General features: G+C 41.8%; 1 protein-coding gene across 1 annotated transcript; it reads right to left on the bottom strand.

Annotated features, from left to right (window-relative positions):
• Nucleotides 1-6,318: 6,318 nt before the first annotated feature.
• Nucleotides 6,319-7,929, bottom strand: LOC133801720 (uncharacterized). The gene is made up of 5 exons (XM_062239981.1): nt 7,679-7,929; nt 7,506-7,578; nt 7,309-7,418; nt 6,698-6,812; nt 6,319-6,550 (listed from the first exon to the last, which is right to left on the bottom strand). Exons 1-5 carry the CDS (start codon nt 7,758-7,760, stop codon nt 6,466-6,468), a joined length of 465 nt encoding a protein of 154 aa, XP_062095965.1. The 5' UTR covers nt 7,761-7,929; the 3' UTR covers nt 6,319-6,465.
• Nucleotides 7,930-17,980: the final 10,051 nt, after the last annotated feature.

Below are 17,980 nucleotides of genomic sequence, written 5' to 3'. Positions count from 1 at the left end.
ATAATTCTACTAGCAACAAAAGAATGTGTAGCGCCAAAATCAATCAAAACAGTATAAGGAGTTCCAACACTAAAAATCTTACATGTAACTACTGAGGGACAAGCCTTAGCTTCTGCCTGAGTTAGTGCGAACACTCAAGCTGGGTTGAGTTGTCCGCCTTTCTTGGCTCTTCCTTTCTTGCTCTTGGGTAATCTTTCTTCAAATGCTCCACTACTCCACATAAAAAGCAAGCTCTTGCCCGACACTCCCCTAGATGGCGCCTCTTGCATCTAGGACACTCAGGAAAAGTCCTCCAAGCCTCACTGCTGCCCTGGCGAGCCATTGAAATGCCACGTGATCTCCTGTCTGGGCTTGGAGTTGGGAAGGCATCAAGAGCCTTCCTCTTCTGATCACTGGGGCCTCCACCCCTACCTGAACCCATAAAATGGAGGTCCCACCCTCCTAATGTCTCTCCTAGATACATTATCATGCCATATCTTGTTCTCTGCACTCTCAGCTATGAGCGCATTCTCAACCACCTATGCATAAGTAGTAACTCCAAACACAGTGGTAATATGAACATCATGGGCTATCCTAGGTTGTAGCCCCTGAGAAATCTCTTCCTTCTGGTCCCATCAGTGGCCACCAGTTCCATTGCAAACTTTGCTAGTCTGTCAAACTTTAAAGCGTACTCAGTCACTGATAAACTTCCCTGAAACAGTTTGCTAAACTCTTCAGCTTTTGCAGCCCTGATGGCATCATTATAGTACTTTTCATTGAACAGAGTTTGAAACTCTTCCCAACTCAGGGCATTAACATTCATGTTCTGGGATATCACTTCCCACCAAATTCAGGCATCCTCCCGAAACATATATGTGGCACAAGCCACTCTCTCATTAACAGACACCCTCATAAAGTCAAGGATGGTGGTAACCATGCTCATCCATTGCTCAGCTTTAGCTGGATCTGCACTACCCTAAAAAACTAGAGGGTGTTGTTTCCTGAACCTTTCATAAAGAGGTTCCCATTTGCTTCCAACCTCTGGCAACTGCTCAACTGTTGGCACTGCTACAGGTGGTGCCTCTGGCAAGATGTTCCCTACAGAAACCTGTTGCTGTCTCAGGAGGCGGATTTCTTCTTCTTGCCTCGTTACTCTGGCTTGTAAATCGACAAGCAACTTCTGCCAGTTTTCAGAAGCTGGTTGAGGGGTCTGACCCTAGTCATTATCCTGACCCTGTCTGTCATTCTAACCCTGATCATCTTGGCTAGCTGATGAATCTACCTGTCTTGGAAGCATACTTTCGCTTTATACCTTGCTGCAATAATCAATGCGGCCAGTTAGGTAGTGATAACTAAACATCTTGCCACCTCACGGTCCAAGATCAAGCAGAAACTCATCCATGTTCCACAATCATGCTAATAAGCATGTCGATTCTTAATTATAACAGTTAACATTTAACACTTAGCAATTAACAATTAACTATGCTAATAAGCATGTTCTAGCAATATCAGTGCTAATAAGCACGTTCTTGCTTATCACGCATCTGTCAAGGGTCAGCCTTACTAGTGTATCTCATGCAAGCAGATAAAGCATTTATATTCTATTTAAGCAGTTAAACACACAACCACATAAATAGTTACCGAACCATGAGTCGAGCTTGTCTTCAGTGGCGAGTGTACATGCCCAGCCAGTCTACAGGAATCCCTAAACCTTGGCACGCTTTGATACCAAGTTGTAACGCCCTGGTTAGCCAAGACCGTCACACTTTGTACTTTAAATATTACTTAACTCGCTAACCGAGTTATTAGGCCATAAACGTGCATTTAATGTTATTAATAGGCCAGGGTGAAAATCTCAGTCAAAAGGAATGGATATATTTTGCTAAAAACATCAAACTGAACATGGGATCCCATAAAAGTATTTACAAAGTCATTTACAATCCAAAATGGTCATTATAGTTCAAAAGTTACAATCTGCCAACCTAAGCGACAAAAATAGGGTTAAACCCTAGTTCCCTTGAGAAACACCTTGGCCGTGGTGGTCAAGCGGCCACATATGTACACGTCGCCACTTAAGCTCTCCACTCAAGGCTGGGTAAGCTTTTCTTTCCCTTTACCTGCACCACATAGCACCCATGGGCCAATGCAGCAAGAAAACTTATTACTACATGTATACAATGTAAATAAATTATCATGAAATCATTCTGCGGCTCGCAGCCCTAATCAGATGATGACTATCAAGCCAGTCTGGGGTCCTGCGCTCTAGATTGCTGACTATTAAGTCATTCTAGGGCCCCATGCCCTGAAAGATGACTAATGAGACATCTTGGGGTCCTGCACCTTGAATAGATGACTAATAAGTCATTCTGAGGTCCTGCGCCCTCAGCCATGTGACTATCAAGTCATCTGAGCCTTTAAGCCCTGGCTCTGAGTAACTAGTCATAGACTAGCCAAGCGCTTTAGTTTTCTTCGACCAATAGGTCGGTCAAGTATTTAATGCTCTTGTTGATTAGATCTAATCATATTGACCAGCGTTCAATGCGCTATTGCTACTCTTGACTCATAAGTCAATTTCATACGACCAGCGCTCAGTGCCATTGCCGATCATGACTGATAAGTCAGAGCTTCACAACCAGTACTAAACACCATTGTCGTTTCTGACTAATAAGTCAGTGTCATTCACAAGTAAACAATGCAACCCAACATTCATAATGCAACAGATATCCATAAATATAGAGCACTCAACATGCTACAACAATACTCGCAAACACAATCATAATTATGTGCATTTGTAAGGGTCAATGCCCAATCAATACTATATTCAATATTCGGGCCATGCCCTAATCATGCATGTCACAACATGGGTGCAGTTTTCTTACCTCAGGTTCGAGCGTGAAATAAATAAATAACGACCTTTGAGAACAATCCTGTCCTTAGGCCCTTGGTGGTCACCTAATCATAACCAAATATGAAATCCTATCAATAAAATGAGTAATAAAAGACTTCTGGATTAAGACCTAGCCCCCAGGACCTTGAATACTAAAATAGTTAGTAGATTTGATCCTGAGCCTTAAGGTTAGAAAACTCGCGCTTAAAACTGAATAAAAACATGTCTGGCCAAAAACAGACAGGCGGGCCGCTACCTGCCCCCAAGGGCCGCGGCGTGTCACGGGCCGGCTATTTGGGTACTCCAAGTAGACGGAACGTGCGGCACTTGCAAACACTTCAAGCTAGCAAGTCAGCCTACAACACACACCTGCAGGCAAACAAACTCAGTGGTTAGCCACATACACATCTCGGACCTGCAACGGGCAATAACGAAGTATGAGCAAGCACAAAGCAAGTCATTCCTTGGAACATCCACACAACACAAAGCACACAACAAGGCAAGTGGCACGTAATGACCCAACGAAGATAACAAACAAGTAACACATAGGCAACAAGGGAGCATACAAGAGCAAGTATGGATAAACATCGTTTTATTAATATATAGTCTTGATAGGGCAGGGGAGTACACAGCTTTGGTCCCTATTTGCTGGTGGCCATGGTGCTTCCCTAAGTCACCAGGTCACCTCCCCCTAAGGAGTCTTCTAGGGATACAAGGTCTTCCAAGTAACATATATGATTTTTGTCTGGGAGACATATGCATAATTACAAAATTGCCACTACCCTACCCCATGAGGTTGCTTGGTGCAAGACTTGACTAATGATCAAGCACCAAGGCATGCTCACTTACAAAAAATGGCCCCATGTGAGTGTGTCAAAGGGGCAGCACGCCTCCTAGACAGACAAGCCCCCTGTCTAGGTGCTAGGGGCGGGCTGCGACTTGCCCTTGAAGGTCGCGGCGCGCCTGCCAGACAGAGCCCAGTGAAGGCTCTGGGGTTCATTCAAGTCGCAGCCCCCAAGAACTCGGTCGCGACTTGACCCCGCGAACCCAGCTCCCCTGCATTTTCCTCAATCCAAACTCAGCCAAAACCCATCAAAAAATTCCCAATATCAAAACCAATTATTAATACAACATTATCACCATTCTAACAAAAAAACCCAAGCCTAGAAACACTCAACGCACCATCAAATACTCAATTCTACAACCAAAACTCTCAAACCTTCAAACAATATAAAAACAAAGCAAAACCTTAAAGTTCAAGTTGAAAATCTTACCTCAAGCACATAATTAACACCTTCAGTTGCTGCACTAAAATCCCAAACCCCAAGCCTCAAAACCTCAAGCTTGAATCCCTAGCTTAGCTTCAAAAATTCCAACGGAAAGAGAGAAAATAATCGAGAGAGAGAGAAAAGAGAACCTCTATTTTTCTGCCTTGGTTCCTTCTATAACTTACTTGGTTGAGTTTATCTAATGGCCTAAATAACCAAAATGCCCCTAGGGCCATCTAAAACCTTCAAAGCCACCCAAGGGCAAAATTGTCATTTCTCACCTATCTTGTTAATCATAATTAACATCCTCAAATTCCTGTTATTCCCAATATCTTCAAATAATCATTGAATCATATCTCATTTCCTGTTCATTCCCGGTAATGAACTAAACACCAATTTACCCCTAGGCTCACCCCGAGTCCGGTAATTAACCCCGTTATGACCAAACCGCTAACTTGCCTCCTAGGATCGTCTCATGACAAACAACTCAAACATATCCACATAATAATGTGGTGTCACCCAAATATCACATACATACACATAAATATACAAAAATGCCCTCACCGGGCCAAAATGGCCCACATGCATACAAATATCATCATATAATAATATAACTCATATAAGTATGCATATAATCAAATAACAATGCATTAAACCAATTATGGCCCTCCTGGCCCCCTAATCCAGACACTAAGCCACATTAGGGAATTTGGGATATTACAATAAAGGTTGAGGTCGAGGTAGCCTTTGTTCTTATTGGTTCTTTGTTTATGAGATGCTCTAGTTTCTATGAATTTTCTTATCTTGGGTTCTTCAATACTTGCTCGTCACTCCAATTTCACCTTTCCTCTCAATCTTTAACATTTTATGTCCTAACTAGAATTGACTTCTTGGAACTCTTTGGTTAAGTTTCTACTTTCGCTTGTAGCTAAAAACATAAGATAAGTAAAAATTACACCTTATTTTTTTCTATTTGAAAAACTATTATATAAAGATTAATATTTTAATGAAAGTTATTTTCAAATGTTTTAGATATCAATAAAAGAAAGATCTTTCATGAATAAATTAAGAATTATAAAAATTATTCTAGTTTAGAAAATAGTTTCTCAAAAGTTATTTTGAATTAAAAAAATATTTTTTATTTTTTATCCAAATACTTCCCGAACTTTTTAATTCTAAAAGCTATAACAGAGCTTAAAGAAGCTTAGCCGAATAGTGCCTTTATATATGAATTTTTGTATATTAGGCTTTCGGTCCATTGTTACCATTTGGGCGATTAAACTTCAAGCCTTTGGGCTAGTTTTGACCCTTTGGACTAGGCTTTGAGCCCTTTGTTTCTAAATTCCTTAACCATTACTATTTTTACCCCAATAATATTTCAATAATAATTATATATAAACAATATTTTTCTAAATTTAGGAACATATTATATAAAAAAATAGTGGTATTTTTCTAAAATTTAGTCTTTTGACCAAGGGCTCTAAGCATAGTACTAGCCCGTCGACACTCGGACTCTTCCATTTACAATACCAAAGAGGGATATCCCTCTTTCTCCTATTTCCTACCAAATTAAAGAATTTGCTCCTTTACACCCATCTCCTTTCAGGTAAGGTTTTGAAAGTTTAGAAGTCTAATATAAAATATGATATATATTTTTTAATTATTATATGGTAAATAATCATTTTGTAAATGAGGGAGGCTTTTGCATAGAAAAATAGTATTTTGCTAAAATTTAAGATTTCTTTTGAATGAAAATCCTAGACCTAAATACAGCAGGTCTGACCGTTTATATTCACGATCGGGCATGCTACTTCCACACCTCTATATTCCTCTACATATTCTCTCTAGATAAATAAGATTTAAAGACCATATTGATGAGCTCGTAGCTTCATCACCGTCAAATGATTGAAGCTCAGCTTGAGGACAGCATTGATGAACTTGGAGGAGCTTGGCTTAATACTATTTTTCACTATTTTTTTTTCATTAATCAAGTACTAAGAAACTTTGGATGAGATCAAATAAAAAGATGAAACTGACAAAATATTTCTCGAAAAAATGAGTCCATAGTTTTCACTAGAAATAGTCCATAGTTTTGTAGTTTTCTTTAGTAAACTATATCATTCTTGTAATATATCAGTACTATTATTATCACCATGCTTAGAACCTTTCTCTTTAGCAAGGACATAGCTAAAAAAAAATGCATGTTAAATAATCAATCAATAATACAAAGACTTAAAGAGCAAAATGAGGAGCACCAGTCCCATTTAGAGTCATTGAGAAAAAACATCCCACAAGACATGTATTGTCAGCAAGAAACTAGTGCCTACCTAATTATAGATTTCTTCGACCTAATTGTCCCACAAATTGATCAACAGCTACCATGGCACGAGATGCGGATCCCATAGAACCATCATACCTGTCAGTCAGTCACAAATGAAATGGAAACAACTCCAAAAGTTACTTAAGCCTTCTTTATATAGTTGAAGAAGATATGCAATCAGAAACAATTAACACAATAATAAACCAAATGGAGTGTATGACTATGCTATGCACACTGACTCACAGTGCAACCAAGATAAACGCTGCCGTTTGCATAACGATAGCACCTTCACCAGCAGGCTTTGATGTGTTCACGCACCTTCCACAGAACCAACTCTCATGAATTGATGTCACAACATCTGTCACCAAAAATCAAAACCTTACCACAATAAGACATTGAGCTCAAGGGTAACAAGATTAAGAAATAGTAAAACAACACAAGTGCACTACACCTAGTAGTAGTAGTAGTAGTACCCTGAGCCTGGCATAGTACTAAATGGTTTTCCTTTGTTTGCAACTATTAGACTAAAGAGTGTTAGTTAGTTAAGTCTGTTATCTATTGTATAGTTGAGCCGATGTGTTTGTTATAACAGGTTCTAGTTATATCCGTTTCTTGTATCTAGCTGGTATATAAGCTCTTGTATCAGTTGTTCTTTCATTCAATGAGAATAAGTCTCTTCCATTCATTTTAATTCTCTTGTGTTAGTGATAACAACCATAAGAGCTATAGTTACTGACCAAACATGTTAAGCATATTCTTCAGTTGACGAAATAACCAAAATCAGAAAAGTCTCTTACTTTCGCAACCAAAACAAATCAGACCAAACCAAACCAAAGTAAGTAGATGGAACTTACATTGATTATGGGCAATAGTGAAGGTCTCGGTGTGGAGTTTGTCACGTTTGATGAAATCCAAGAAGTGGGTCAAGTGAATGGGATTTACTTTGATTCCTTCTTGTTCTGCGCTGAACGAAGTTGAATAAAGATTTAGCAATTAAGAAGAAAAGGATATGTAAAAATGATATTAGTTTGAATGGGAGTGGCATACGTACATGATAGACAACAAGCGCGAGGGCCCTGTTGGGTCATAGTTGATCAAAAAAGCAGCTTTGAGTGGTGGGTGGGCTGCAAAAGAAGAATAGAAATTAAAAAAGTCAGGCTTGATTAATGGTAAAACGTTAATGGGGGTTTGATTGAATTGAAGCGAAGGTGTTTAGTTAGTTACCTGAAGAAGAGGGGGAGGAGGATGAGGCAACATTGAGAGAGGCCCACTTTTCCCAAGCTTTACGAACGAAACTCCAATCCATTGATTCGCCCAAAACAAACCAACCTGGATCTGTGACTATCACTCTCACTCTCAAGCAAGAAAGGGTACTTGGTTGGGCACGGCCACCGGTTAGCGACTCCCCGACGAGTAATAAAATTTAATCAGTCGATTGGCGCCCTCTCTTTTTCTCCCAAATATTAAAAAGTGGCATTATGTCACCATTTCTTTTTTCTTTCTTCTTTTTTCATATTCTAAAAATACATATAAATAAAATATATTTTAAATATTTAGACAATTTTTTAAAAAAAAATTAAAACTTGTTAAAGTAAACATTAGAGAATAAAAAGTTAAGAATAAATTTTAAAAAATAATTTAATATGATTTTTTAAGGTATATTTGCGGCGAAAATATTTAATTTTCAAATTATAACACTTAAATATGTGACTATTTTTTTTTGTGGCTAAAATACCATCAGTCATACTTTCTTGGCATCCGTAGGTACCTAGTCGTTAAGTGTCAGATAAGCGCCTAAGTGGCGGCTCCTCATTGGTCTACGTTTTTATTATTTAATTTTTAATTAAGAAATCCATTCAAATATTTAAAATAAATAAAAAATTAAAAAAAGAAAGAAAATACTAATTTTAATTAAATTGAAAACCAAACATATATTAAACTACAATAACCAGATCATTAAAATAACTAATAAAAACAAAAATTAAATTTAAAATAGAAAAATTAAAAAAAAAAACATAATTTTTTTTCTTCTTCTTCTTTCTTCTTCATCTTCTTCATCAACTTCTTCTTCTTCTTCTTCTTCTTCTTCTTCTTGCGACTGGGATGGGAAGGTTGTCACGCGGCTCAAATGGGGAGGCGACAACTGGGAACAGGGGAAGGGCAGGTGATGGAATGGTTGGGACTGATGGGTGATGGGTCTTCGTGGGCCTCTTCGACGTGGGGATGAGATGGAGCTTGAGAAGTGGTGGTGGTCAGGCTCCAACGATTGAGGGAGGTTGGGCATCTCCCAATGCTTCATCTTCTGTTCAATGGGGAGAATCTTCAAAGCTTTGTGATATTGGTGGCTTCAAGGCGAAGCTTCGTGACAGAGGCATCGCTGGGATGTGCCTCCCTCCACATTCTTCATCATCTTTTTTCAGTTTTTGACCTTGGATGTCTACCTCTGCACATCGTTGGCTTCTCCGAAACTCAGACGTCGAGGTTGCGGGCTTCGTCGAAATCTGGGGCGGGGTTTGGGGGAGGACGACTGGGTTGCTTCGAAATTGGGGTTTTATTCATATTTGGGTAATGTTTGATTGATTTTGTAATGTTGTATGTACATATTTTGAGATAAGTTTTGATTCTGAAATTGATTATTTTCATTCAAAGAATCTGAGATCTGAATTGTTTGATTGGCTATATGGATTTTGAAATTTGTTTGGATTATTATATTTGATTGAAATGTTAATTTTTTTATGATTTGGGAATACAGACTTTGTAATTGTTCTTGAGTTTAGGTAAGCTTGAATCTTGTAAATCTAGGTTTGTGAATAGGTTTGTGAATATGAAATGGGTTTGTAAATCTGATCTTATCAGCTTGGGTTTGTAAATCGTGGAAACAATTCCTTCTTTAGTTCTTAATTGTTTTAAATGTATTTTAATTTTGATAATGTTTTAATTCTTAATTAGTTAATAATCAGAATTTTGTTTTATTTTTAATTAGATTTTTATTCTTGGGGATTTTAATTAATAATATTTAATTTTAATTTAATTAAAATATAATTTCAAATCATTTTTAAATTTTTATTAGATTTTTATTTAATTTTTAAATATTTTTATTTTTATCAGACCAATGAGAAGTTGCCACGTAGGCGCATACCTGGCACTTAACGGCTAGGTAACTACGGGTACCAAGAAAGTGTGACGGAATGTATTTTAGCCGCAAAAAAAAGAGTTAGGTATTTAAGTATCATAATTTGAAAAACTTAGATATCTTCGCCGCAAATATCAATTTTTTTAATAAATGAGTTTCTATCTATATTCTTAGGATGTATTAAAAATTGATAATTAAAGATGTGTGAAATTATTCTATTACCTTTCGTTCATTTTTTATCTTTTGATTTCCAATTCTTTACTTGTACATGGTAGAGGTATACATGGATTGAGTTATTGAGTTTTTTGGTTTGACTGCACCGGGAATAAGTTGTGAGAAATGCTGTAACGACCCAAATTCACTAATAAGGCTTAAAGGCCTTAATTAATGTGTCGGGAGGGCATAACTGGATTATATGTGAATTAAATGATTAAAAGTATGTTTTATGACGAATTGAATATCCGTGATGCATGACTATGTGTATTAGTATGCATGTAGGCCCTGACTAAGTTAGAAGGGCATATTCGTAATTTTGGCCCGTTGAGGGTATAACTGTATATATTTGTGATAAATTGTTGAGACCACATTATTCTGTGGATAAATTTGTAATCTGTGACTCGAGGCGATCCTAGTGAGCGGTTCAGCAAAAAAGTCACGGCAGGGATTTATACCCTGCTCGGGGCGAGTCTGGGGGTATTTCTGGGAATTTAGATAATATATTGGAGTCTATTTTGATATTAGGGAATATAATTGGTGATTAGTTAGGATTCAGAAAGTAAGCGGTAAATATTAGAGACATTCGAGGAATTAGCGGGAATTGGGTGTAATGACCAAAATGCCCCTAGGAGGTTTAAAAGCTTAGTTATAAAGGGGAGGGAAAATTGGTCATTTGGCTTATAAGGGATAAGTAATACTAGACTTTATACCTTAGTGGAGTGTGTAGAAGGCAGTAGAGGTCTGAAGAAAAGAAAAGAAAGAGAAAAGAAGGAAGGGAAAAGCTGGGGTTTCTCTCAATGGTGTAGGCTTCTCATCACCAATTTTTGTGGTTTCTTGGAGCTAAAACTCAAAGGGAGTTTGGGTAGGAACTTGAGGCTAGGATCCTTGATTTTTCTTGAGGAATTGGCAGAGGTTACTCATCATTTAAGGTAAGGTCTTGAGGTTGTAACTCAGTTTCTAGTTCTTAGTATTGATATGGATTTTGAGCTGAGCTTTGATGGGGAATTCTAGGGAGTTGATGCTGAAGCTTTGAGGAGGTGAAGGCTAAGCTAGTGTGGAAGATAGCCTAGGTTGAGCTCATCCATCAAAGGTAAGAAACTCTAGTTTAAGTTATGTAATTTCAATTGGTTTCTGTTGAGTTTTGAGCTCTAGGTTCAACCATGGTGAATTTTGTGTTTTGGGGTGCATGTGATTGAATTTCTTGTGGTTGGGTCATTTGGGGTGAGTTGGAGACATTGGTAGGCTTGTTTTTATGTTTGGTTGAATTTTGGAAGAGTTTTGGTAAGGTTTGGCTTGGGTAAAATCGAAGGAAGAAAATGCAGGGTTTGTTGTGCTGTGACTAGCGTGGTAGCGCTAGCCTTTGGGCACTACAGCGCTAGGCTTTGTGGTCTGGGGTGTTTTTGGCTCTGGTTGTAGCGCTGTAGTGCTACACTGTTCCCATAAATGGGTTTTTAGGTTATTTCTTAGGGTTTTTGCCCGGAGGCTCGGGGTTTGATTCCACCACCCCGTTTGGTGGAATTAGGGCTTCCCGAGGGCTCGGGATTGGTCCCGAGGCTAGGTTTTGGATTCGAGGTTTGGTGATGATTTTGATCTATGGCTGTGACTAGGTGTACGCTAGGGCCCGGATGAGATCGTGCTTGAGGATCAAATTGAACAAAGCTAGCAAAATCTAAAGGTAAGAAAACTGCACCCGGTTATGTGTTTGTGATGGGACTAAGAGCTCCCTATATCTGTATGATGGTGTTGACACGGTTCTTCACCAACAGGTAATTAAGAAAATGAGAGAAAGAGATTAGTGCTTAATAACGAACTGAAATAGATAAATGATCTTTTAATGGACTAATGACACAACTACGTTTTTAGGTGGTTCAAAGGTTAAAATCCTTCTACTCCACCAGCCAATATTATTGCTATATGCCTGGTATTCTTTACAGGGTATTTCCTTACAATACAGAATCCAACCCTTTGCAACTCCCAGGGTCTCCATATTTATAGGAGAGGGCACCTGGGAGTTGGTAGGGGGGTCATCCCGTGACCTTCTTACCTATCATGTCACTTCTGTGACATTCATGATTAATTCCTAAAACCTGACAAATGAAGTGTGGTCTAATCAATAGGTAAGGGGGACAATGGGCCAACCCAGTCGTGGGTGCCTGAATACGCACGTTCATGCTGCGTGTCCGAGAATTCAGGGATATATCAGACACGTGATGTCTGATATATGCACGTTTACATTGCGTGGTTGACTTTATAAAAGGTCATAGCTTCCACATCCAGCTCGTATCCCGAACTGGATGCCTTCTCAATCTGCGGCCTTCATAGTCCTGACTCGGCCCTTGAGTAATCTTGGCGAACCCTTGGCTACCTCGAGATAAAGTGGTAAGACCTGACGACGGCAGCTCCGGTCATGGGGTATCCACGTAGCTGATATAATTAGGCCATATTTCAGCTCGCTAATAGCCTGTTAGAAAATCAGGGCGTACATTTTCCCCCCAAGCCCCTGCTCGTGGTACAAGATGTCGTGTAGGGCCACAGTAGGGGCTTTTAGGCTTCTCCATGGACTCTCCATATTCCACCTTTTACGCAGGCACCGAATACGTGGAACATCGTGGTTGGTGACGGTATGTCTTCCGAGAACCGCATTAAATGGCCTAGCCTATACTCAGCCGTCGTTTCGCCTTTCGAGTGGAGAGCCTTGGATCCCACATCAGGGCAATCCAACGGCCCTCCTCACGTGGCCTTTCACGTATATAAAAGGGGTGGCCACCTTACGCATGGGCCACCCTTTTATTTGAAAATTTTCCAAATCTTCCATCTTCTTCTTTCTTCTCACCCTCAAAAGACAAACCCTCTTCCTCCCGGCCACCATTCCCAGCATTCCAGAAGGTCAGGCGCAAGGGTTCCTTTGAGATTTTGGAACTAGTCATTCCATCGAGGCCCCAACCCAGACGACCCCTTCATCCATCCCACAGCAAACTACTTCGTAAGTTCTCTGACTATGCATGTTTTAAATTTTCTGTTCACTGTAGCCTAGGTAAATAGTTCCTGTAGCTGCATGAAATATTCTGTTGGTTTTTTGTGGGCATGAAGGGTGTAGGTTTTTACTTTAGGGCATTGATTGTAGAAGAAAACCATTAAGGAGCATGGCTTATAGGGTGCATTTTCTGGGTAAATCTTCTGGGTAGGATTTTTGGTATGCTTGTTTAAAATATCCAGTACTTTGGGTGCAAAACCGGGTAGCTTAGGGGACACGCTTCACAGGCGGTTTTGCACCTCTTGCCTACTGAAACTTTCCTTCCAAGGAAAATTTCTATCCTGACCCTCATGACACACGAATTCCGAGTAATCGGGGATCTGTTGGGAGCACAGGCGCGTGTTCATAGAACCGCGTGGTCTCACTCTCCACGGGCTGAGATTACCTCAGCTCGTGCAAAGGAAACACCTCTTTTGACTCTCCCTTATGCTTAGGTCGCCTTTTCTGAAATTTCTTCTTTTGTTCGCTAGGCGACCAGATGGGACCCAAGAAGAATACTCCTAAGAGGATCGCAGGTAGCTCGTCCTCCCAACAATCCAAAGGAAAAGAGGTGATGTCAGACTCCCCAATCCCTGTCTTCAGGCCGGCCGTGGAGCAGGAGCTCGAGGTGGCGCCCAATCCTTTCTTCGAGGCCAAGAGGATCGTCTCGAAGATCACTGACCAAGGGAAAGTGAATAAAATATTCATTTCCCACAACATCGAACTGGGGAGGGGCGCCATGATCGCCCGACCTCCCGCAGAAGGTGAGCGGAGCTGCGCGCTGCTCGACGAGGAGTTCGTGGCCTAGAGTGACAAGCACTTCAAGGCTAGGGCTTTCCTCCCGCTGGACCAATACTTCGCCGACTTCCTCAACTACGTGAGGTTGGCTCCTTTCCAGCTCCCCCCCAACTCCTATCGTTTGTTGGCGAGGTTGAGATATCTGTTCTTGAAACAGGAGAGGGAGGTCCCCACTCCGGTAGATATCCTATATTTTTTCTGCCTCAAGGCCAGCCCGGAGCAGCGGGGGCGAGGCGAATGGTTCTATTACTTGACCCGGTTTCCAAATACGGCTGCGGTCATCGAGCTGCCCAGCCACCCCAACGACTTCAAAGACCAGTTCTTTATGTCCAAGGGGTTTCACAACTGCGAACTGCACTACTTCAACCATCCTCGTAAGTACCTTTTACTCTTAGCTCGTAAGTTAAGTATTGGTTAGCTCCCCCTCTATCCGTTTCTGACTTTGAATAATTCTGCAGCCATTTTCGCGAGGGCAGATAAGTCTGTGATCCTTGGGAGTCAGTATGAGGCACTGGCGGGTTTGCCCCCCAGTGAAAAGGACTATCGCCAGCTCGTGACAGACGAGACGATGCTGGCATGCAAGCTGATCTCTCCAGGCCAGACTTTGGCCCTGAGGAGACCCCGGGGTCTTCCCCCAGCTCGCGATATGAGGCCGCGAGGGATGAGGACGAGGAGGACGAGGTGCCCCTCGTGAGGAGGAAGCGGGCGCTGGAGGTCGCCCAAATAACGGACGAGGAGAGGATCCGGTCCGGAGCAGCTGCAGGTCCCTCCGGCCAAGGTAACCCATATCTATCTAGGAACTTAGATAGGGCCACCGCAGATCCCCGGCTAGCTAGGTTTAATCCCAACCAGCCCGTCCAGTGCCACCGAAGCGACCCTGACCTTGACATAACCCTGCTTCATTGTGTTGACCGGCTCGTGCTAGATTACGAAAGTAGCCGTCCTAGGGGCACTGTAGTCGTAGACAACACCTTAGCCTTTAGGTTGACCTTATTTGAGGAGTACGGGACCAACCTTCGGTCATGGCCATCACTCTGGGGGGGGTACCGTAGCTCGAGGTCTTAGGCAATATGTAGAAGAGTCTAGTCCTGAGCCAAATTCAGACCCAGAGCCCGAGCCAGCTCGCGTAATCATTGACTTAGATTCCCCAGCGGAAGCTCCGGGGTCGATGGTCGTGACCATAGATTCCTCTCCTAGCTCGGGGGGTAGGATCCCTTACGATACATGTTTTTGGATTCTGTTCTCCTTATCTTTGCTATTTTTGCATAAATGCTAACTTGTGTATTAATAATGTCTTTGTTTTTCCAGAGGAGATGTCTCAGCCCAGGAACAAAGATTTGCAGGCTAAGTTTGCCGGAGGGAGCTCCTCCATTGGGGCTTCCGGGCCCATGGTGAAGAAACTTCGGATGGCAAAGAAAGTCGTCGGGACATCATCCAAATTCCCTGCAAAGGGGAAAGACCAGGGCCCGGCTGCCTTGGCCAAGGTACCTCCTCCTTCGCCAGTGGAGAAGATGCCCCCACCCCCTCCACGAGCTCTATCCCCTGCTCGGGACATGGAGGCGGAGGCCGGGACTCTAACGGCCGTAGTCCCGGATGTGCGCATTCCCGTTGATCCCCAGGCCTTGGAGAAGATTCCTAACGTCTTCCGGGGGACGGTGTATGAGACGGCGAGCTACGCCATCAACCACTTCTACCGCGCCACCGAGAGAGACCTGCGGGCCATCGAAACAAGGATCCCGGAGAATGTAATGGATTCTTCATTGGGAATGGCTCTAACGGTAAGCTAGCTTTACCCTTTTATGATCTTTGATTACCATGCCTTGCCCTATTTCTCTTTTTTTTCTAAGGCAGTTGCCTCTTTGTTTTTGTAGAGTGTCTTGGCCCTTCACCGGAGCATATCCAGGTCCAGGGCCCGGCTCGAGGAGATGAGGGGCGAGCATCAGACGGTTTTGACTGCCCATCAAACTGCCTTGGTCGCCCTGCAGACGGCCCAACAGAAGGAAAAAGAAGCCAAGGATGCTTTGGCGGCCGCGCAGGCCGAGCTGGATGAAGCCCGTCCTAAGCTTCAAGAGGCTGAGGCCACCAAGGCCGCCCTTGCTGCCGCGCTGGTCGAGCTAGACTCTGCGAAGACTGGGGCCGAGGAGGCTAAGGCAGCCCTGGAAACGGAGAAGGCGGCTTCTAGCTCTGCCATGGAGGACATGTTCTACCACTGCTAGGTCTATAACTCGGACGGCGACTTATCCTTCTTAGGAGCGGACTGGGAGGTCTTCCAGGAAGGGTTCAAAGCTTGCCTCCAGCAAGAGGCACCTTCTGAGACCGGGGAGGCCTCCGCAGCGGCCGAGCAGGAGGGCGAGACGGCGACCTCAACGGAGAAGCCCGGTGGTGCCTAGGGCCCTTTCCCCTCTTCTTTTTTATTATATTTTATTTTTGTAACTTTGCATGAGGTTTTTTTCACCTCGAGACAATTGGTTTTATCAATCTTTATTTTTAATTGGTTTATTTCCTTTTACCTCTACGCATTTTGGACATTGCTTTGAAAAACTTAGTTCGTGTTAATTCTTGACTAATATTTTGTACTTTTTAAGAAAAAAACCAATTAATCAATTTGAATTAACTTCTAAGCTTTATGACCTGGTTATGTCCAGGACCTTAGTTTGAAAACTTAGTTCGCGTTAATTTTTATCAATATCTCGTGCTTTTTAAGAAAAACACCGATCAATCAATTTGAATTAACTTCTAAGTTTTTAGGACCTGGTTATATCCAGGACGTTAATTTGAAAACTTAGTTCACGTTAATTCTTGACTAATATCTTGTGCTTTTTAAGAAAAACATCGATCAATCAATTTGAATTAACTTCTAAGTTTTGAACCGACCTGGTTATATCCAGGGTAGAGCTTAGTTCGCGTTAATCCTTTATCAATATCTCGTGTTTTTTAAGAAAAATAACGATCAATCAATTTGAATCAACTTCTAAGCCTTTAAGGCGACTTGGTTATATCCAGGCACCATATGCCCCCCAAGTAACTAGGAAAGGGTCTTTCGTGGTTACTTGAGATTATACCCACAAATATTCACAATGATAAACAAATATTTAATTTTCATTGCTTAAAAAAAAAAAGGAAATGGCTTCTAAGCCTTACAAGGGTGTTACTGATAATATCTCTTCAAATGGATGGCGTTCCAAGTTCGTGGGACTGCCCCTCCATTGAGCCGAGCTAATTTGTAAGTTCCTTCCTTAATGACCTCGGTGATTTGATATGGCCCCTCCCAGTTCGGTCCCAATACTCCATCTTTGGGATCCTTACCGGCTAAGAAGACTCTCCTGAGGACCAGGTCGCCAATGCTAAAGGCGCGTTTTTTGACCTTTGAGTTGAAATAACGAGTGATTTTTTGCTGGTAATGCGCGAGCTAAAACTGTGAACCTTCTCGTCTTTCATCAATCAGGTCGAGGGAGGTGCAAAGTAGTTTGTGGTTGCGGTCCTGGTCATATGCCTGGACTCAATGCGAAGATACCTTGATCTCGACAGGGAGGACTGCCTCACTCCCAAAAGTCAAAGAGAAAGGAGTATGACCCGTAGGAGTCCGATGCGAGGTCCGGTATGCCCACAGAACCTGGGGGAGCTGTTCTGGCCAAACCCCCTTGGCTTCGTCTAGTCTCTTCTTGATGAGGACACCAAGACTAACGATCCAAGTCTAGTTCCAGTTGGTCTGGTGACGAGGGCGCGAGCCAAAAGACTCAGTTTAGGAGCTTGATGAGTCTTATTGTATTTGTCATCTTGTATTTTTAATTTATTCACGTTATTTTTGTTATTTGGTCTTTCTTTATTTTGTAAAAGTCAAACACTTGACTTGTGTGAGCTGAAGAGTTGTGTGAGCCGAAAGGTCTTGTTTTGTGAGCTGAAGAGTTGTGTGAGCCGAAAGGTCTTGTTTATGGTGCTTTCATTAGGAAGACCAAGGGTCTTGTTTTCATGTAATTTTCGTCCTTATAAGGACTGCCAAAACAATGTGAAAAGGGAGATTATGTTGAATGAAATTGTGAGTTTATTTCTTCTTGAGTTCTTGAAGAAACTTTTGAACTTATCAAGGAGATTCCTTGTGGCGTTCATCCTGACTTATCAAACGGATTCCATCCCCGTTTGTGGCGTCTTCCTCATACCAAGGTTCGTGCTTGGCTAAGCATTGGGTCGCGGTTCCATTCCAATCTCGTATGTTCTTGGTGGCTGTTCCATATTTGGTGTCGGGTTTCATCACAATGTTGGTGTGGTTCGTATCAGTTGGTATCAGAGCTTAGGATCATCCGGTTTGGCCTATCCTTTTTCATTTTTTTTCTATTCAGTTCGTGTTATTATATTAGGATTTCTTGAA

Source organism: Humulus lupulus, chromosome 9, assembly GCF_963169125.1.
Source record: "Humulus lupulus chromosome 9, drHumLupu1.1, whole genome shotgun sequence".
Classification (NCBI taxonomy): Eukaryota; Viridiplantae; Streptophyta; class Magnoliopsida; order Rosales; family Cannabaceae; genus Humulus; species Humulus lupulus.
Note: the sequence above shows the minus strand (reverse complement) of the source record. Positions and strands in the feature narration are given on the sequence as shown.